This window comes from Phocoena sinus, chromosome 10 (assembly GCF_008692025.1).
Source record: "Phocoena sinus isolate mPhoSin1 chromosome 10, mPhoSin1.pri, whole genome shotgun sequence".
In the NCBI taxonomy this organism is placed as follows: domain Eukaryota; kingdom Metazoa; phylum Chordata; class Mammalia; order Artiodactyla; family Phocoenidae; genus Phocoena; species Phocoena sinus.
The window spans coordinates 49,968,738-49,991,371 of NC_045772.1; the positions used below are offsets into that span (position 1 = coordinate 49,968,738).

At 35.2% G+C, this 22,634-nt stretch overlaps 1 protein-coding gene across 2 annotated transcripts in view; it reads right to left on the minus strand.

The window, feature by feature from the left end:
* Nucleotides 1-22,634, minus strand: part of CAND1 (cullin associated and neddylation dissociated 1) — a 62,247-nt gene that overhangs the window by 22,529 nt on the left and 17,084 nt on the right. For both annotated transcript variants that reach the window (XM_032645126.1, XM_032645127.1), the window contains exons 2-7: nt 16,684-16,827; nt 6,083-6,237; nt 4,152-4,275; nt 2,380-2,636; nt 2,194-2,299; nt 821-966 (exon numbers count right to left, since the gene is read on the minus strand). In XM_032645126.1, the coding sequence (XP_032501017.1) occupies nt 821-966; nt 2,194-2,299; nt 2,380-2,636; nt 4,152-4,275; nt 6,083-6,237; nt 16,684-16,827 (932 nt within the window). The remainder of the gene's footprint in view (nt 1-820; nt 967-2,193; nt 2,300-2,379; nt 2,637-4,151; nt 4,276-6,082; nt 6,238-16,683; nt 16,828-22,634) is intronic.

Sequence of the window (22,634 nt, forward strand, 5' to 3'; positions counted from 1 at the left end):
TAAGAGAGGTTTTATCCACCCTTTTTTAAAAAAAAAAGATGGATGAAATTACTACAGACTTTAGAGCAAAGTCATTACCTAAATTCATTCAAAGAATCAAACTTAAAAGTATAACTAACAGGAAATCCACCGATGCATATACCTAATAACTTAAACATTTCTATTATGATTCTTTTAATACTAGCAGAAACAACTAAACATGAGCAACCCTGTGTCCTTGAAGTGCTACTCCTTTCCAGAGTAAATACCACAAATCACAGCACAATGACATCAATCGTACGAGCCTCAGAAATGCTTAAATTATTCATGAAAGTTAAATGGAGCCTCAAACAATATTTAGGATTTCTCATTAAAGTAACTATGTATGAAACCAACCAAACTGCTATGAATGTTATCTATAGGTACAATTTTTAAAATAACATTCATTTCCCTCCTTACAAAAACACTTTGTAGAAAATGTGAAAAATAAAGAACAAAAGTCACTTATAATTGCTTGCCAAGAGAAAAACACTAGTTACATTTTTTTCACCATATTTAATAAAATAAAACTGGGACAGTAATTTTTGCTACCCACTTTTCATTCAACTTATTAACTGCTTTAACAGGAACATGATTTTGGACATGCTGCATAGCAGTTCAATACATGGATGCCCCATAATTTTTTTAATCAATTTGCTCTTGTTGAATATTGTGGTTATTTCCACTTTCACTATCATAAGCAAACAAACAAACAGCACAATCTGGGTAAGAATCACCTCCATCTATAACACTGGGTCTTTCATGAAAATGTAACAAATTCCTTCTACTTAATTTGAAATACCTTGGTCATCATCATCACCACCATCTGCATCCATGGCATTTTCATCTTCATCTTCATCATCATAATTATAATTTGGATCATAAGTAAGATACTTAAGACATATGTTTATAATGGTAGAAACATGAGGATATACTTCCTTAGGACATCTGAAGAAAAAAACAAAAGCTGCCTTGAATAATTATACTTTTCTCCTTGATTCAGTATCTGCCAATTTTGCTTTATTGCCAGATATTTTCCCCTTCCCTTTAACATAGTATAGGAAAGTGGTTTCCAGCCCTCAACACCAATGATCCTTCATCTTTCCCTCCCACTGACTTCATGTTTTAAAAAAGATTTACATTTCAAATTACTCTTATTTAATCAATTTTAAGATGAACTCCACACCCCCACACACACTTTAACATCTCTGAAGTCAGATGATTCCTATAATAAATGGTATGACGTAGTTAGTGTGGGGTCACACAGAGAAATCTGTATACGCTCTATCTTCTCAACACACGGCTAGAACACCAAGCCCAGATAAATGTATCTTCAGTAACTAGGATTATTGGTGAAAATGCCAGTGTACATTCATCTAGGCTTGGTCTTCTAACTTTATGTTGAGAAAAGACAGAACATATAATAAATGCCCAACAATAAAGAAATAATTTGTATTTCTCAATTAAAAGGACAGAAATGCATCCCACAATTTCTGATTTTAACAATTTGATATGACTATAAAAGCTCCTTATCAAAAACCATGAGTGGCAAATAACTGCTTATAATTACTGCAAATAACAACAGTGAAGTCTCAAGACACTGTGCTACTACACTGTCAACTCTAGCCAAAAGCAAAAAAAAAAAAAACCCCAAATCTCACTACTTAGCCAGTGTGGCCTTCTTGTACATAAATACAGTTTTTATTATTAGAACCAAGGTTCCAAAACTGAGAATCACTGCCCTAGCAAAATGGCTGTAACACATCTCAAAAACTGTTGAAGAGAGATGAAACTCACTAGTATACATTTCTGACCAGATAATTAATTTATCCTGGTACTCTCTCAGGATAAAGACTACATCATTAAAGTAAACTGAAAGACAATTATAAATACCTTTCCCAAGTTCTTTAAGAAAAGTCCTAACAATAAGAAGGAAACATTTCAAACTAAATGTAAGGATTGTATTTTAAAATAAAGATGATATTCACTTCAAATACTGTATTGGTTATCAGTTATTATTTAATAAAAACTTAATTAAAACACATTTGAAATCCAAAACTCAATCCCAGCTGTCATTAAAACCCATTTCTCCTCACCCACCTAATCTACATCTTAATTATTACTCTATTCTTAAGAAAAATTTTTATTTGAAAAATATAGATCTTAAAAACTTGCCTTCTCACAAATGATTCAAAGGCTTGAATGCAGTACTCTCTTAATTCATCGTCATCTACATTACAAAATTTTACCACCAAAGGAATTATCTTCTCAAGGTATTCACCTAAGAAAAGCATATTAGTTCTTATAAACATTCGTTAATATTTTTTAAAGAAAACTTTTCAATACATAAATATTTCTTACCTATTCTATGACCAGCTTGCCTACTAATAGCAGCAATACATTGTATGTAGGTTCTTGTTGTTGACATGGAATCATTTTTGGACAACTCTGACAACAGATGTTCAATAAGATCAACAAAAACTATATTTCCACAGCTCATAACCAGATGGCCAAGAGCAATAATGGTTCTTTTCCTCACTGCAAGTCTAGGGCTGGTCAACTGGGGGAGCAGACAGGTCAGAATTGAAGGATGGAAATTAACAAGAAGTCCTCCTTGCCTTAAAATAAAATAAAAAGAAAACAAATAAATACAAAATGTCCAAGTACTACTGAAATGTCTGCCCTCTGACCACCTCTTGATTACCCCTTCTCCCTATTGTCTTTCCTCTACAAATCTACACACTAAGTTTCAACGATCTTGTTGGTCCAACCCTCTCTTTCAAATCATTTCACATGTGCAGTTCAATGACTCAATAGCAGTCAAACGTCTGTGTCCTGCCAGGACAGTGCTAGTGATCAAGTCACACACAGGACAAAAGGTCTAACTGAGGGGCTTCCCTGGTGACGCAGTGGTTGAGGGTCTGCCTGCCAAGGCAGGGGACACGGGTTCGTGCCCTGGTCCAGGAAGATCCCACATGCCGCGGGCCCGTGAGCCATGGCCGCTGAGCCTGCGCGTCCGGAGCCTGTGCTCCGCAATGGGAGAGGCCACAACGGTGAGAGGCCCATGTATCACAAAAAAAAAAAAAAACAGGTCTAACTGAATTTTCACTACTTATCAAATTAAGCATAAATTCCTCACCCTCCTCAACAAGACTCCAATGTATCAAAGTGATCTCCTACCACTTTTCTATTCATTCTATATTCTGGAAAATTAGAATACAATGTTTCCCAACTCAAGACTACTTACATATTCTGATATATTCTAGGTTTAAGCATAGACACCTGTGCCCTACCCACTTTTCAAAACTAAATTCAAATGCCACTGTTTCCATAACAAACTTTCTTGGATCTTTCCATTTTAAACCCCCAAATACACTATACTCTCCGTTAATATTTAGTCCAATTCTGCCTTACATTATAGCCATTTGTGTTCTTACCTCATATAGCAAAGTATAAGCTCTGTGTGGGCTAGGATGATAGCTCTTCACTTTTACTATATATTTGTACCACATGAAGGCACTTGATTATTTTCAAGTTCAAGTGAATTAGCCACAAATAACAGACAAATAATGATGACATATAATGATTATAAGAATCAGGGACAAACTGATACTGACAGGTCTTTTAAGGTTACTTCCCCCTTGGAGTTGCTTAGATCTCTTTCTATATTCCCAAGTTTGACTTCCAGAGGAAAAGAAGAAAAGCAACAAATATATAAAGCCAAGTTCCTTCCACCCTCAAAAGACATGCTCTAAAAAAACATGGCTGCTGAAGAATACCAGCATTATTTTAACTGGAAAACTTGCCACTCCTACCAGCACATCTCCTTATCCAAGTAGATCACTGTATTCAAGAACATCAAAGAGTAAAACAAAATATAAAAACTCTGCTGAAATGTTTAAGTCACAAATTTTATTATTTTTCAAAACTACAAGAAATATGCTTGCTATGCAGTATTACATGATAATATAATTAGTTTTTTCTTCCCTCACTCCTAACCACACACATTTATAAAACAGACACAATTTAAACATGAATAATTTTAGACCAAGTTTTATTATATTTATCCGAAAGGGTTCTTAATAAATGCACAAATATTTGTATTATAAGTAATACAAACAAGTCATGTTTACCTGCTCAACATATCAGCCATAATATCCAAGGCTTCTAGCTGAACAGAGACATCTTCCTGCTTTGCTATTGCACTGGTAAGACGCCCAGTAATCTTTTTACATACATTAGCAGCTAATGCAGAGCCTGCATGAATAAGAAACCGATTATGATTTCAAGGCAAGTATGTTGAATTCCACCTTATATTCATGCTAGTTAGCAAATACTCAGCAACTCTAAACTTGATTTTAAAACTGACTCAAGAGATCCATGTCAGAAAAATGTTTCAAGGGACTTCCCTGGCGGTCCAGTGGTTAAGACTTCACCTTCCAACGCAGGTGGCGCGGGTTCGATTCCTGGTTGGGGAGCTAAGATCCCACATGCCTCGAGGCCAAAAAACCAAAACATAAAACAGAAGCAATATTGTAAAAAATTCAATAAAAACTTTAAAAATGGTCCACATCAAAAAAAATCTTAAAGAAGAAAAATATGTTTCAAAACAGGTTGTTTTTCAATCAAATAATTTATTAGACATAAGAATCAGACCCCGCTGCAGAAGTACACGACACAGGGAAAACAGTATCGATTCAGTAAAGTCTACTGGACAACTATTTCTGTGCACTGGCACGAATGCCAGCTATGGAGCTAATAGTAACTGTAGTGCTTACACCTCTAGATTGGAAAGCAGTGATGACATTTTTCTCTATTTAAGTCCTCTTTACTAGTAACCTAATAAGATCCTTTCCAATCCAAACAAAGTAGAAATGTTGTTCCAGGAGACTCATCAATAAAGATTACGACTATTTTAAAGTAGATCTGTGTTGTTACTGACCAGGGAGAAAAAAAAGGAAACAAGAAACTGTGAAAGTAAAAATCTGAATGGTTAATAGAATTCTTGTTAGAGCCAGAAATCAGCTAAAAACAAACATGTTTCAATGAGAGGGAAAAAATGAGGAAAATATCAATGTAGCTAATACAACTATAAATAACATACTTCAGAGTTGGTGAAATAAAGTAACATTGGCATGATACAGTGAAAAAAACCATCACCTTTGGATTAAAAGATAATGGGTATGAATCTTCATCCAACCAGGTAATCAAAACTTTGGATGAATTAACTTAATCTCTGAATTTCAGTTCCCTTATCAACAATCTACATTTAAGACCTCCCATATGACTGACATTTTTAGACAGTGAAATAATATACACGCACTATCTAGCACGATACCTAGCATAGAGAATAATAAATATTTATTAAGTAAATGAGTGAAAACTACATACTAAGACTACATTATTACCAATATACCTCTTTCCATGAAAGAGAGTAATTCCACCCCATTTGCAGATGAGACAGTAACTTTAGCCTGAAATTTTAGCCTGTAGCTTAGCAGTCAAGACAAATTCTAAAACTTACATTACATAAACATCTGTCAGAGGTCAAAAGCTAATTACTTGACAAATTCGTTAATTGTAGTTTTAAATTTAAAAAAAATTATAAGTAGCTATAAAAGGCTCAGCCGTAATTAAAGATACTAGTAAATTGAACTCTTTCACAGCTGTCTTAATGGTGCTAAGTTTTACATCATAAATTCTAAAGCAAAGCAAAATTAACACTGAAAATAGAAAGCTAATCAGAAATAACTCATGATTTTGGTTACCTTTTCTCTCATTGCATAGGCTGGCTTAACTCTATTCTGCAAGTCACATTTAATACAATATAAAATCTTATTCCAACATAAAAATCCTTCAGAACTGGTATTCCAAAGAGATACTTAAATTCAATCAAAATAATATTTTTAAGCAAAAATAAGACTCTGGACATTTTTTTACAAAGATCTTTTAGGGATAGATACCTCTCTCCCTCCCTGGTCAGGAGGAAAAAAAAAAAAAACGGTGGAGGAGAAATACCTCCATTTATAAAAGGGAAATAGGAGAAAAAAGCATTCTTGCTTACCACTGGAAGCTGGAGGGAGTTCTCCAATTACTGTTTTAAGGCCAATACTCGAAATATCTCGAAGTTGCTCCTTATCAGAAAGCATGTTAGTGCAGAGGGTATCTACAATTGTCTCTACTTGGTATTCTTTCACTTTACTCACTAAAGGGCCAAGACTGTAACATAAGGAAGAAAAAACATTTTTTTAATTTAGATAAACAGAAAAACAGATGAGTGAAAACATTAACTTTTCTGCCTAGCAACTGTCAACACGAAATAAATGCTGTGCCTGTAACATAGATAGTATATGAATAAGAGTGTTAAAAAATTCTTAATAAGCTCTTTGCAGTTTCCAATTTTTTCCCACTTATTTTCATCACAGTATCATGAAACTCGAAGATGCTTCCACCCTCTCCCGACAAACCCTTCAAATACACACAACATCTTTTAATAATAAGGCTAATTAGGAGTCTGCTCCTAACAAGGATCCTATGATTTACCTGCAATAGAAATTCCATCCAGTGTATCACATTTTCCCAACTGTGACCCTTCCTTCCTACCATCTATCACCAACTCCAACTCATGAACCAAAAAATTTATATTCTTTTTATTTTCTTGTTTAAATTTTGAAAGTATCAAGTAACTGGGAAAAGCTCTTCCACCTGTGTCCTTGCCACAGAATTTAGCACATTGGAGATAATGTTTATTGCATGACTATTCATTGAGGAGCCATTGTATTCAAGACTGTATTGAATAACAAAAGTATGGCCCCTATCTTCAAAACTTTACCATCTGGTTGGTGATGTAAGGAACTCACATAACTACTTTAGAAATGATGCAGGCATTCACTACTCTGCACAATTAAAAAAAAGAAAACAACTTTTAATTTCAATGTTAGTATTTATTTACAGACAGGAGACTGCACCTTGGAGACAGATTTTTAGGTACTTGTATTTATGGGGTATAGTTAGAAAAAAGAGCACTTCAGATGAGAGACTAAAATGAACAGAATACATGCTGAAAGAAATGAGAAGTCAAAAGAATTGCCTGATGCAAAAGGCAGATGAAACACAAAATAGGAAAGGCAAACACCTGGGATATTAAGGAGAATCTTTAAAGTTAGGCCAATGAATTTAAATGTGATGTGGTAAAGTTGAGAGCCAACGCATTTTCTCAAGCATTAGTGACATGATGAAAATAATTTAATTTGATAAATGCTCAGATCGTTGTTTCACATACAGATTCTCAATAAATAACAGCTGACTGCCTGACTAGAAAAGTAGTAGGCAGTATGATCTGGGGAATTACAGGGAATTTTCCTCAACATAATAAAGGCCATATATGACAAACCCACAGCCAACACTGTCCTCAATGGTGAAAACCTGAAACCATTTCCACTAAGATCAGGAACAAGACAAGGTTGCCCACTCTCACCACTATTATTCAACAAAGTTTTGGAAGTTTTAGCCACAGCAATCAGAGAAGAAAAGGAAATAAAAGGAATCCAAATCGGAAAAGAAGAAGTAAAGGTGTCACTGTTTGCAGATGACATGATACTATACATAGAGAATCCTAAAGATGCTACCAGAAAACTACTAGAGCTAATCAATGAATTTGGCAAAGTAGCAGGATACAAAATTAATGCACAGAAATCTCTGGCATTCCTATACACTAAGGATGAAAAATCTGAAAGAGAAATTAAGCAAACACTCCCATTTACCATTGCAACAAAAAGAATAAAATATCTAGGAATAAACCCACCTAAGGAGACAAAAGACCTGTATGCAGAAAATTATAAGACACTGATGAAAGAAATTAAAGATGATACAAATAGATGGAGAGATATACCATGTTCTTGGATCGGAAGAATCAACATTGTGAAAATGACTCAACTACCCAAAACAATCTACAGATTCAATGCAATCCCTATCAAACTACCACTGGCATCTTTCACAGAACTAGAACAAAAAATTTCACAATTTGTATGGAAACACAAAAGACCCCGAATAGCCAAAGCAATCTTCAGAACGAAAAACGGAGCTGGAGGAATCAGGCTCCCTGACTTCAGACTATACTACAAAGCTACAGAAATCAAGACAGTATGCTACTAGCACAAAAAAAGAAAGACAGATCAATGGAACAGGATGGAAAGCCCAGAGATAAACCCACGCACATATGGTCACCTTATCCTTGATAAAGGAGGCAGGAATGTACAGTGGAGAAAGGACAGCCTCTTCAATAAGTGGTGCTGGGAAAACTGGACAGGTACACGTAAAAGTATGAGATTTGATCACTCCCTAACACCATACACAAAAATAAGCTCAAAATGGATTAAAGACCTAAATGTAAGGCCAGAAAATATCAAACTCTTAAGAGGAAAACACAGGCAGAACACTCTACGACATAAATCACAGCAAGATCCTTTTGGACCCACCTCCTAGAGAAATGGAAATAAAAACAAAAATAAACAAATGGGACCTAATGAAACTTCAAAGCTTTTGCACAGCAAAGGAAACCATAAACAAGACCAAAAGACAACCCTCAGAATGGGAGAAAATATTTGCAAATGAAGCAACTGACGAAGGATTATCTCCAAAATTTATAAGCAGCTCATGCAGCTCAGTAACGAAAAAACAAACAACCCAATCCAAAAATGGGCAGAAGACCTAAATAGACATTTCTCCAAAGAAGACATACAGATTTCCAACAAACACATGAAAGAATGCTCAACATCGTTAATCGTTAGAGAAATGCAAATCAAAACTACAATGAGATATCATCTCACACTAGTCAGAATGGCCATCATCAAAAAATCTACAAACAATAAATGCTGGAGAGGGTGTGGAGAAAAGGGAACACTCTTGCACTGCTGGTGGGAATGTGAATTGGTACAGCCACTATGGAGAACAGTATGGAGGTTCCTTAAAAAACTACAAATAGAACTCCCATATGACCCAGCAATCCCACTACTGGGCATATACCCTGAGAAAACCATAATTCAAAAAGAGTCATGTACCAAAATGGTCACTGCAACTCTATTTACAATAGCTCAGATATGGAAACAACCTAAGTGTCCATCATCGGATGAATGGATAAAAAAGATGTGGCACATGTATACAATGGAATATTACTCGGCCATAAAAAGAAACGAAATTGAGCTATTTGTAATGAGGTGGATAGACCTAGAGTCTGTCATACAGAGTGAAGTAAGTCCGTAAGAGAAAGACAAATACCGTATGCTAACACATATATATGGAATTTAAGGGAAAAAAAAATGTCATGAAGAACCTAGGGTTAAGAGAGGAATAAAGACACAGACCTACTAGAGAATGGACTTGAGGATATGGGGAGGGGGAAGGGTAAGCTGTGACAAAGTGAGAGAGAGGCATGGACATATATACACTACCAAATGTAAGGTATATAGCTAGCGGGAAGCAGCCGCATAGCACAGGGAGATCAGCTCGTGCTTTGTGACCGCCTAGAGGGGTGGGATAGGGAGGGTGGGAGGGAGGGAGACACAAGAGGGAAGAGATATGGGAACATATGTATATGTATAACTGATTCACTTTGTCATAAAGCAGAAACTAACACACAATTGTAAAGCAATTATACTCTAATAAAGATGTAAGTGAAGATGTAAATAAATAAAAAATAAATTTAAAAAAAGAAAGAAGAAAAATAAACAGAAAGGTTGGAGAAATCCCAAAACAGCGCAATCCAAATGGATGGAAATGATAATAAGAGACATAGCATATATGCAGAGACCTAATGTGAAACAATACGAATTGGGATTGAAAATAAAAGCAATTCCAAAAATGAATTTAAAGACTTGTAGCTTCTAAAATGGCAAAATAGCTTTGTTGGACTAAACCTCCTGCAGATAACAATTACAAAATCTCTAAAACTCTATTTTAGAAAACAACAATTTGAATGCATAATGATGGAACTAAAAACAGATGGAAAAAAGTGTCTGCCTAGAATTCCATATTCCGTGAAATCACCCTTTAAAAATGTAGAATAATAAAAATTTATATTAAAAACTTCAGATAAAAGCTGAGACTACATGGCAACCAGACCTATACTACAGAAATTGCCAAGGGAAGTTCTTTAGGCTAAAGGTAAATTAAACCAAATGATAACTCAGATTTACAGAAAGGAATAAAGATCACCAGAAATGGTAAATGTGTGTATACCTAAAAGGCTACACTTAAGAGACTATATATTTTTTCTCACAACTATCAATAATACTGTATTATGGACACACACACACAAATTTAAGAAACAATAGTAGCACATAGCCAGGAGGAAGGTAAATGGAAAAATGTTATTTCAAGGTTTATATAATTTATATCAAGTGGTACAATATTAACTTTTAAGACTGTGGTAAATTTAAGATGCAATTTATAATCCATAGCCTAGAGTGACAATTTTTAAAATAACACAAAGATGATGTATCTGAAACGTCAACAGACGAAATCAAAATTAAATATTATAAAACAAGACACTTCCCAACTTTTGGTTTCAGGAACCCTTTTAACAGTTTGAAAATCAATGAAGACACCAAAGAATTTTTCTTTATGTGGGCTGTATGTATCTGTCAATGCTTACCACATTAAAAATTAAAAGTAACAATAATAAAGGCACATGTTAACATAAATTTAACATTTTAAAGGAATAACTATATTTTCCAAAAAAACAAAAAATGAGAAAAATAGCTGTTTCACATTTTTGCAAACTAATGTTTGGGCTTAAAATAACTGGATTCTCACATCTGCTTTTGCATTCAATTTTTTGTGATATAATGTGTCATGTAGCCTGTGGAAATTATACCGTATACTTATGGGAAAATGAGCAAATTATACCGTATACTTATGGGAAAATGAGCATCAAAGGGTGAATAACACCTTAGTATTACTCATATTAAGTTTTGAACTTTCGTGGTCACAGATGTCCCAGGGACCCCCAAATCAAACTTTGAGAACTGCTGCTATAAAATATTTGATTAACCCAAAAGAAGGCATGAAAAAAAAACAATTAAAAACAAACTCCCCCCAAAAAAACACACAACAAAAGAAACAAATGGAAAAAAAAAAGTAAAATGTCACACCTAAATCTAACTACATCAATACTTACAATAAACAACAATGGACTAAAACACTCATATCAAAGGGAAGAAATTATGAAACTAAATAGAAGAAAAAAAAGCAAGACCTAACCATCTGCTGTCTACAAGACGCATAATTTTAAAACACAGGACTTCCCTGGTGGCACAAAGGTTAAGAATCCGCCTGCCAATGCAGGGGACACGGGTTCGATCCCTGGTCCAGGAAGATCCCACACGCCGCGGAGCAACTAAACCCGTGCGCCACAACCACTGAGCCTGCTCTCTACAGCCCGTGAGCCACAGCTACTTAGCCCGCGTGCCACAACTACTGAAGCCCGCACACCTAGAGCTGGTGCTCCACAACAAGGGAAGCCACCGCAATGAGAAAGAAGCCGGTGCACCGCAACGAAGAGTAGCCCCCACTCACCTCAACTAGAGAAAGCCCTCGCGAGCAGCAACAAAGACCCAATGCAGCCAAAAAATAAACAAATACAACTAAAAACAGATTAAAAACTGAAATAGAGAAAGATACACTAATCTTAAAAAAAAAAACTGGAGCAGCTATATGAACATAAGAAAAAATATATTCCAAGAAAAAATATATTCCAAATATATTTACAAAGAAACATTTTATACTCATAAAAACATCAAACATTAGGAAGACATAATTATAAATGCGTATGCCCCTAATCATACTTTAAAATACATGAAGCAAAAATTGGCATTAAAGAGAAAAACAGATAAATTGACAATTATAGTTGGAAATTTTAACACTCCTTTCTCGGTATTTAATATTAAGAAAAGAAAAAACAATCACAAAGGATATAAATCTGAACAACACTATCAGCTACCCTGACCTAACATTTATAATATACCATACCCAACTACTGTAGAATACGCTTTCAAGTGGACAGGGAACATCCTCATCCACCAAGACCTATCATATGCTGAACCATAAAACCAATCTCAATGAGTAGACAAAAGAAACCAAAACAAATAAACCTCCCTGAAACCTTAAAGAGTATGGTTCTCTGACCATATGCAATTAAATTAGAAACCATTAAAAATAAAAATAAAGATCTAGATAGTCTCCAAATATTTGAAAATTGCTTCTAAATAATCACAATGGAGATTAAAAATATTTCAAACTGAAATAATAAAAATACCACAATTTACTTAGACGAGAATATATACCTTTAAATGTTTAAGAATTAGAAAGGAAAAAAATGAGTGGAAAGAAAGGAATAATAAAAGAGAAGCAATCAGTTAAATAAGGCAACAGACAATAGGGAAAATAACAAACCCTAAAGTCAGTTCTTTGATAAGATTAGTAAAGTTGGTAAGTCCCTGATTAAATGAATTGAGGGGGGGAAAAAAGAGAAATCACAAATTACCAAAATCAGGATCGAAAGAGGGGGATATTCACTGATGACGATTGTTTAGATAGACTATCCCCAGGAATCAACAAAAATTACTGTAATAATTAAGAGATAGTACGGTTTGCAGTTACGAGATTCAGTATTGTTAATTGTTGATTCTCTCCTAATATTTCTACAGCTTCCACACAATCTCAATCAAAATTTGAGCAAGCTTACTTTTAAAAACAGAAATTAACATTCTAAAATTTACATGGAAATACAGAGAACTTAAAAAATCAAAATACTCTTGAGAAAAGAATGAAGCTAGAGAACTTACACTACCTTACTTCAGACTTCTACAGATCTACACCAGCGTTTCTCAACCAGTGACTTTTGCCCTTCCACAGACATTTGGCAAAGTCTGGAGACATTTTTGGTTGTTCCTACTGGAGGATGAAGGAATGCTACTGGCAAAAATAGTGGGTAAAGGTTCAGATACTGCTAAACATCCAACAACACACGCAATACACAAGATACCTTGCCATAACAAAGAATTATCTGGCCCCAAAACTCAACAGCGCCAAGCCTGAAAAAGCCTGAGCTATGCTAATAAAACTGTATGGTACTGGCATTAGAACAGACAAATAGATCAGCGGAACAGAAGAGTCTAGAAATAGACTTACACTTTTATAGTCAACTGACTTTGACAGAGATGTCAAAGCAATTCAGTACCGAAACGAAGATGTTTTCAATAAATTGGTACTTCAACAACTGTATTTCCATACAGAAAAAAAAAAACAGCTCAATTCCTACTTCACAAAAATTAATTCTAGATCACAGGACTAAAAATAAAAGCTGAAACTACAAAGCTTTTAGATGAAAACACAAGAGAAAAATCTTTGCAACATAAAGATTTCTTCAGCACAGAAAGCAATAACCATAAAAGTTGAAATTAATTTATAAATTAAATCAAACTAAACTAAATTTTAAATTAAAAACTTAAGATCATCAAATTGGGAGAAAATACTATAAGACATATATGTGCCAAAGGACCTATATCCAGAATATATGAACTCCTATAATTCAATAGTAAAAAGACAGCCTCAATTTTAAAAACAGGGAAAAGTCCACAAAAAACTAAATAAATGGCCAATAGACAAAATGACATTAGACATCATTAGTCATCAGGGTAATGTAAATTAAAACTACACCTATACACCAACTGGAATAGCTAAAATTAAGGAGTGACACAACCGGGATTTCCTTGGTGGTCCAGTGGTTAAGACTACAGGCTTCCACGCCTGGTAGGGGAACTAAGATCCCGCATGCCGCGGCCCAAAAAAAAAAAAGAAGAGTGACACAACCAACTGCTGATGATAATGTGGAACAACTGGTACTTTCACGTAAAATGGTAAAAATACTTTGGCAAACAATTCCACAGTTTCTTAAAAATCTAAATGGACAAAAGCAATTTCACTCTTCCTAAGGAATAAGGACACATGTCCTGAAAAGGACTCACACAAGAGTGTTCACTGTCTCTTTATTCACAATAGCCAAACCTAGGAAGATATCATTGTGCTATCAGTGAACTACTAATCAGTAATAAAAAGTCACAAAACACTAATACATCCAACATAAAACCAGTTTAAGGTGAACAATATTGACCTTAAGTAGGGAAGTTGTGAGGTAAGGACACAATTTTATCTTTTTCAAATGGTTATCCAGTGTTTTGAAAAAAGGTCCAGCTTTTCTCATGATGCCACCAACTGTATCATGTATCGAATATTTTCCATTCTATTTTACACTACTGGTCTATTAATGCCTCACTACCTCACTGCTTTCATTAGATAAACGTAATAGTATGTTTTCGTATCTAGTAGGGCTAGCCAACACACCTCCAACTCCAGAAATTTTCAGGGAATTTTTTGTCTATCTTGAGCAAATACCCTGTCCCTCTTCTCTCCCTTCCACGAAAATATACTTTAGAATCAACTTGTCTAGCTTGTGGGAAAAACTTACTGATTTTTAGAATTAAGTTAGCATTAAAATAACCCGGAGAGAACTGACAACCCTGTTGAGTTATCCTATCCAAGGACCTGAGACGTCTTTCCATTGGTTCCAAGTACACTTTTCTGCGAGTATGTTTTTGTTATTGGTCAAGAGTAAAGTTTTTCTTCTATAAAAGAAAGTTTTTAAAAAGAAAATTGTAACCTTACCTTAAACCATGCAACACCCTCACCCAAAGTCACCACTGTAACATTTCTTGTCACATTTATTGCTAGGCATTTTGTCTTTCTGTTACTATAATAAATGGACATTTGCTTCCATATCTTCTAACTGCTTATTTGCTTATGTGAAGGCTACTTATTTTTGTTCATTAATTTTACATCCAGTTCCTTCATTGAATTCTTACTGTTTACATTATTCTTTTCTTCCTCTGATCTATTAACATGATGGAATAAAAATATTAATAAAGCACATAATATTAAACTGTCCTTATACTCTTGGGATGAATGAACCTCACTTGGTCAAAGTATATTATACTTAATGTATTGTTGGATTTTATTTTGAACATTTAAATGAAACGGGTGTGTAGTTTTCTTTTTTAGTGTTGTATTTAGTCAGAATTTATCATCAGTATTTGGTTTAAAAATAAGACTGGAAGGTTTTCATACTTTATGTTCTGAAATAGTTCAAAAACTATCTATACTGGAATTACCTGCTCTTCCAGGTTTCAGAGTTGTGTGAAAGATTTCTGGGCATGAGTTTTTTTTGGGTGATGAGTTCTTTGATAAATTTTCCAATTTCTATCTATTAGGATTTTCCCTCCTCCAAGAATCAGTTCCTGGGTTTTATCACCTAATATATTACTTTTGTTAATATCTTAATTCCTCTCTTATTTTCCTGAATATACGTCATTTTCCCCCCAACCTGTTAAATTTTAAGTATAAAAGATCATCAAAAGCTCAAACGATCAGGTTTCTAACAAGATTCATACTCAAGTGAATAAAGACCTGTGTACCTCTCACCTCTCAATCTGGGACAAAGCCTACATTTTATTATCATTTTTAAAGGCTGCTTATTGCTCAGCACATAATTTGAACCAAACAATTTTGTTTATTAATAAGCACATGGCAAAAGAAACAAAAGATGAAAAATAATTATTTAAGTAAAACTAGACTCGTTCGCATTATTCTGCAACTTACCATTTTTTGAAGATCCATTTGATTTTAAACTTGCTAATGTCCCAAGTTAAAGAAAGTTGTACTACATGTCTAGAAATTCTATGCTGACCAATGATTTCTCATACTTTTGCCTCTTTTTACAGAGGATATGTAAAACCTTAGCCTAAAATAAATGTAAAGCCTTTATAAGAAAATCCAACAAAGGTAATGAGACAATACTTTACTTAAATTGATACCAGATATTATATGCCATACAAAATGACATAAAATTCTATAATTTAATTTTTATATGAAACCAGAAGTTATACTTACTAATAACTTACTTGTAAATTTTTAAGGGTTTCTAATATTTGGTATGCATAAATTAAATAGATGCACTAATACAATTTACCAAGAACTCAAATTCTGTACCTTTAACTAAGAATAAGAGTCCAGTGGTCAATATCACACCTAACAAGATGCTGTCAATGCACCATACACACAAAGGTAACTGGAATTCTCAATTTTTAGGAGATTCTTTGTAACTACTGTATCATCAGTGTCAATTAAACTATGGTTTAAAAAAAAAAAAAAAAAAAAAACTATGGTTTTAACTGTTGCTATCCTTTATCAAGTCTTATTTTTTACTTCCTTGTCATTGATTCTTAAAACCACCCCTCCTCCCAGGAATACAGAGATGGATAGGTCTTTTAACCTAGCTAAAAAACCTGGCCAAACAAGTAAGAGAATTACTCTTTCTGGAGTTTCCTACATGTATTTCATAAAAATCAAAATAACATGTCCAGCCAATACAGAAACTACATATAAGGAAATGTGTCTCATGTACCAAGTACAAATACTAAACCAAATCACCTACAAATTCTAAAGAAAAACTCCAGAAAGACATAGTACAAGACTAAGATAATTTACCAGTTATTACACTGAATTTTTTAAAGGAAAGTGAAGGCGGTAGGAAGCAAGTAAAAAACAACTTACCATTTGACAGCTAAATTCTGTACCTCTCCATTTTTATCTTCCAGTAACTTCAAAATCATTTTCACTACCTTCCTTTCACTATCATCATCCAACTTGATGGAATCTTTCTGCAGTTCTGTCATCAAATCATTTGTAGCCATAAACCTGTCAAAAAATTAAAATTTGTTGGTAATTAAAATTTTTTAAGCACTAATAAAAAAATCACAGTTTTCAAATCCAATGCTATCATTCATATCTAAGTCCTGATCTAGTCTTCTAAACAAGGTATCATTGGCTAAAATTATTTTCCCCGGGTTAGTGTTGATTTCAAATTTACTGACCGGACCTTCAATGAATGCTCTTTCATTCTAATGAAGTTGACCATGGAACAACGTGGCGGTCAAGGGGGTCACCCTCCCCCCACCTCGCTAAAAATCCATGTATAACTTTACAGTCACCGTCCACATCTGCACTTCCGCATCTGCAGATTCAACTGACCACAGATCGTGTAGTACATGTAGTACATATTTATTGAAAAAATTTCCCATATAAGTGAACCCGTGCAGATCAAACCCATTGTTCAGGGGTCAGCTGTAATTGCATCACTGCTTTTAGGGGAAGAAAAGCTCCTCTTTACTTTTTCGTTGCATGTGATTTGAATTTTATCTAGGAAGTCTTTAACTAACATTAAGAATACCTTCCTGTGTAATACTGTTGTGTTGGATTGGGAGTTACATATTACAAATCACTCGGAAAATTCCAAAATGCAAATTCTCACCTCCACCCCAACTCCCACAACCAGGATCAAATGTATTTTCAAAACGATGAAGAGGTGATTCCAAAAGTTATTCCAACTGACATCCGGCCCCCTTTCCTTAAGAACCACTACCAAAGGACAAAGTTTTAAACTATGCGCAAGCACAATTCTTATCAAGTCTTATTAAACTGCTTATAAAGAAAAGCATATGTTCAAATTGGGATAATACAAGGTAAATTAAGCATGGGCCTTTTAAAAATTAACATCGTTCTCCTAATTGGAAGCCCCTCCCCATTTTATATGATGACAAAATGAAATTAAAACCACACAATATTCCAGAAAGTTAAAAGAACAACTGAATAGAACACTAATGCAGGCACTTCTACACACAAAGCATGAAAAGCACCTTAACTATTCTACTTAGATAAAATCCATTAAACAACCATATCAGTTAGGACCTCTAAGAACCCCTGAAATGTTAATCATCTGGTTGAAGAGAAAACATAGTGATCATCAATTTAAGTAAAAAAGCATGTAATCCCAATAAAAAAAAAAAAGTTACTTTATAGTTCTGAAGAAACTATACTGGTACACAGATTCCTTCCTTTATTTACCATTTATTTATTCACTGCCTGTTATGATGCTACAAAGGCTGGACTATGAGCAAAGAACAGGTAAGACGTAAGTCTCGACTCCTAGCCTCAGAGCTTATACTCTAATAAACAAGTCTACTGATTTTCAAAAATCAATAATTAATGGTTAAACATTTTTTAAAAGTTGAAACGAGCACCGGCAAAATTAGCAACAGATGATATTTTTTAAACTCAGAAAACCTGGATTGAGATAGTATGAGGTTATAAGAAGAACTACTTTTTAATTGTGACCCTGAAACCAGAAAGTTCCTTCTGTTCATGTGTTAAAAGGTTTGCACTATAAATTTTATAAGGAAATTGTTTGACCTGTTTGAAAGCTGTCTATGGAAGATTCAAAAGTCAATTTGTAAAACGTCTCTTAGGCATTTACTGCTTTAGGTATGGGGCTAAGGGCTGAGACGATAAATTTATACTCAGTCCCCTCTTAACTTATTCATCTAACACAGCAGACAGGTAAATGGAAGAATCTCACACAAATTTTCTAAAACACTCAAGGGTGTTTCGCAAGGATCACACCAAAGAACCGATAGTTAGTTTGGATCTCAAAGGATTACCAGGGCTTGCATGGGGAAAGCTGGTTCGGGATTTTAAATGTATTTGTGTGCATGATGGTGGTAAGGGGCATAATACCTCAGAGTGAAGCAATTCAGTGTGTCTGAGGCACAGGGAAATAGAAACAACAGGAAGATGGAAATGTAGGCTGAGGTCAAGATGGGAAAGGTTGTATATACTCATTCACTATGTACTGAGAACCTTTTATTTGTCAGTTACTGTGCTAGGTACTATGGATACAAGGGCTGGCAAAAGCAAACACAGTTGTTTCCTGCTATCTTGGAACTTACATAACAGCTGAATAGAGGCATACTGATTTTTTAAAACTACATACATGAGTACTTACATATGTAGTTATGACCTGAGATAAATGCTATGAAGGAAAGGAATATGGCATAAAGAAAAGATAATGGGATAACAAAGTAACATGACCTAGAATGGAATGAAAGTTGTGTATCAGGGAAGACTGAGATCCTAAGCATGAAAAGGAAACTGTGTGTGGGGGGTGGGGAGGTTATGGCCAAGTAGGCAGGGGCCAAAAGATTAAAGAGATTTGAAGATCTTACTAGGATTCTAGTCTTTATTCTAAAAGTGATGGGAGGATGGTTCTGAAGAACCTAGGGGCAGGACAAGAATAAAGACGCAGCCGCAGAGAATGGACTTGAGGACACAGGGAGGGGGAAGGGTAAGCTGGGACGAAGTGAGAGAGTAGCATTGACATATATACACTACCAAATGTAAAATAGATAGCTAGTGGGAAGCAGCCACACAGCACAGGGAGATCAGCTTGGTGCTTTGTGACCACCTAGTGGGGTGGGATAAGGAGGGTGGGAGGGAGACGCAAGAGGGAGGGGATATGGGGATATATGTATATGTATAGCTGATTCACTTTGTTATAAAGCAGAAACTAACACATCACTGTAAAGCAATTATACTCCAATAAAGATGTTTTAAAATAAATAAATAAATAAAAGTGATGGGAGGAACTTCCCTGGCAGTCCAGTGGTTAACACTCCACGCTTCCAATGCAGACAGAGCAGGTTCGATCTGGGATCTAAGATCCCACACACTGCACAGCGTGGCCAGACAATTTTTTAAAATTAAAAAATAATAATAATGATAAAATAAAAGTGATGGAAAGCTACTCATCTGAGGTAGAGATGGGGAGTAAATGGAATGATCAGATTTACATTTCAGAAGTATTACTCCATCTACACTGTGGAAAACAGTTTGAGAGAACCAAACTTCATTTAGCAGACTGGATAGAGAACAGTTAGGACAGCTATTGCAGCAGTCTAAGTGAGAAATGATGGTAGCCAGAATTAGGGTTATGACAATAAATGGAGATGGAAAAAATGTACACACAGTCAGTTCTCATTATTAGCAGAGTAAAATTTGTTGTAACCCCCAAATCAATTCTCCAGCGCTTTCATGACATGTGCAGACATGTGAAGAACCAGGAAATATTTGAATCACCCAAAGCACACATTCTGCACACACTCCCAGCTGACACTGCACCAGGTGACACTCTGCCTATTTCAGCTCTCATACTGTAAACAAGCACCCTCTTCTCAGTCTATCTGGAGCCACATGTTTTTTTTCGGTTTTTTTTGCATGTTTGTGCTTTCTGTTGGTAATTTTGCTGTTTAAAATGACCCGCAAGCATGGTGTTGAAGTGCTATCTAGTGTTCCTAAATACAAGAGGCCATGATGTGTCTTCCAGAAAAAGTACATGTTAGATAAGTAACTACTGCGAATAATATAATGAGAACAAACCCTATTTGAGATTTACAAGGTTAAAGTTTATAGGTCTTTGAAATGGATTAGATATGGGGATGGTAAAGGATGAGTTAGGAAAAGGACAAAGAAGTAGAAGGGAAACCACAGGACTTGGGTGTTATAGTCAGTATACGTTCTGTCCAGTCTTAGTGTTATTGAATAACCACTGTCACACATTAGACGGTTCAACCACTCATCTTACAACACAGGAAGAGAGATTTAACAAGTCTGGTTCAACTACAGACTATACTGAATGGCCACTCCTCTGATCCTAATCAGCAAAATCCCAACCAAATTGAAGACATCAACAACGTGACTTACTGCCCTGCAGACCAACTTTGTCTGCCCTTGGCCAAAAGTAAGGACTGTCGGCAGGGGCGGGGAGCGGGGGTGACCCAGCAGCCCCTACAGTCCAGGAACTGTTCTAAGGCTCATACCTAAACTTCAATGATAACATCCAAATGAATAACCCAAACAGATCTGATGCTTTCAGGGAAAGCATATTTTTTTCCTGGGCATAAACACACAGAACATCCATTTCAGGTAAGTTCACTTAGCAACATAAAATACCAAACATCCTCCTAACTAAATGAGTGACTGCTACTTCTTTACCAATTATAGCTTTCCCTCTGCTTTACTATGCCCTCCTTATAACATTTATTAAGACGTCAAATGACAGAATTACCCCTTTCTGACATTCACAGAAAGATAGACAAGATGAAAAGGCAGAGGGCTATGTACCAGATGAAGGAACAAGATAAAAACCCCAGAAAAACAACTAAATGAAGTGGAGATAGGCAACCTTCCAGAAAAAGAATTCAGAATGATAGTGAAGATGATCCAGGACCTCAGAAAAACAATGGAGGCAAAGATCGAGAAGATGCAAGAAATATTTAACAAAGACCTAGAAGAATTAAAGAACAAACAAACAGAGATGAACAACACAATAACTGAAGTGAAAACTACACTGGAAGGAATCAATAGCAGAATAACTGAGGCAGAAGAACGGATAAGTGACCTGGAAGACAGAATGGTGGAATTCACTGCTGCATAACAGAATAAAGAAAAAAGAATGAAAAGAAATGAAGACAACCTAAGAGGCCTCTGGGACAACATTAAATGCAACAACGTTCGCGTTACAGGGGTCCCAGAAGGATGAGAGAGAAAGGACCTGAGAAAATATTTAAAGAGATTACAGTCGAAGACTTCCCTAACATGGGAAAGGAAATAGCCACCCAACTCCAGGAAGCACAGTGAGTCCCATACAGGATAAACCCTAGGAGAATCATGCAGAGACACATAGTAATCAAATTGGCAAAAATTAAAGACGAAGAAAAATTACTTAAAGCAGCAAGGGGAAAACGACAAACAACATACAAGGGAACTCCCATGAGGTTAACAGCTGATTTCTCAGCAGAAACTCTACAAGCCAGAGGGAGTGGCATGATATACTTAAAGTGATGAAAGGGAAGAACCTACAACCAAGATTACTCTACCCAGCAAGGATTTCATTCAGATTTGATGGAGAAATCAAAAGCTTTACAGACAAGCAAAAGCTAAGAGAATTCAGCACCACCAAACCAGCTCTACAGCAAATGCTAAAGGAACTTCTCTAAATGGGAAACACAGGAGAAGAAAAGGACCTACAAAAACAAACCCAAAACAATTAGGAAAATGGTCATAGGAACATACATATTGATAATTACCTTAAACGTGAGTGGATTAAATGCTCCAACCAAAATACACAGGCTTGCTGAATGGATACAAAAACAAGACCTATATATATGCTGTCTAAAAGAGACCCACTTCAGACCTAGGGATACACACAGACTGAAAGTGAGGGGATGGATAAAGATATTCCATGCAAATGGAAATCAAAAGAAAGCTGGAGTAGCTATACTCATATCAGATAAAATAGACTTTAAAATAAAGAATGTTACAAGAGACAAAGAAGGACACTACATAATGATCAAGGGATCAATCCAAGAAGAAGACATAACAATTATAAATATATATGCAGCCAACATAGGAGCACCTCAATACATAAGGCAACTGCTAACAGCTATAAAAGAGGAAATTGACAGTAACACAATAATAGTAGGGGACTTTAACACCTCACTTACACCAATGGACAGATCATCCAAAAATACAAGCTTTAAATGACACATTGAACAAGATGGATTTAATTGATATTTATAGGACATTCCATCCAAAAACAGCAGATTACACTT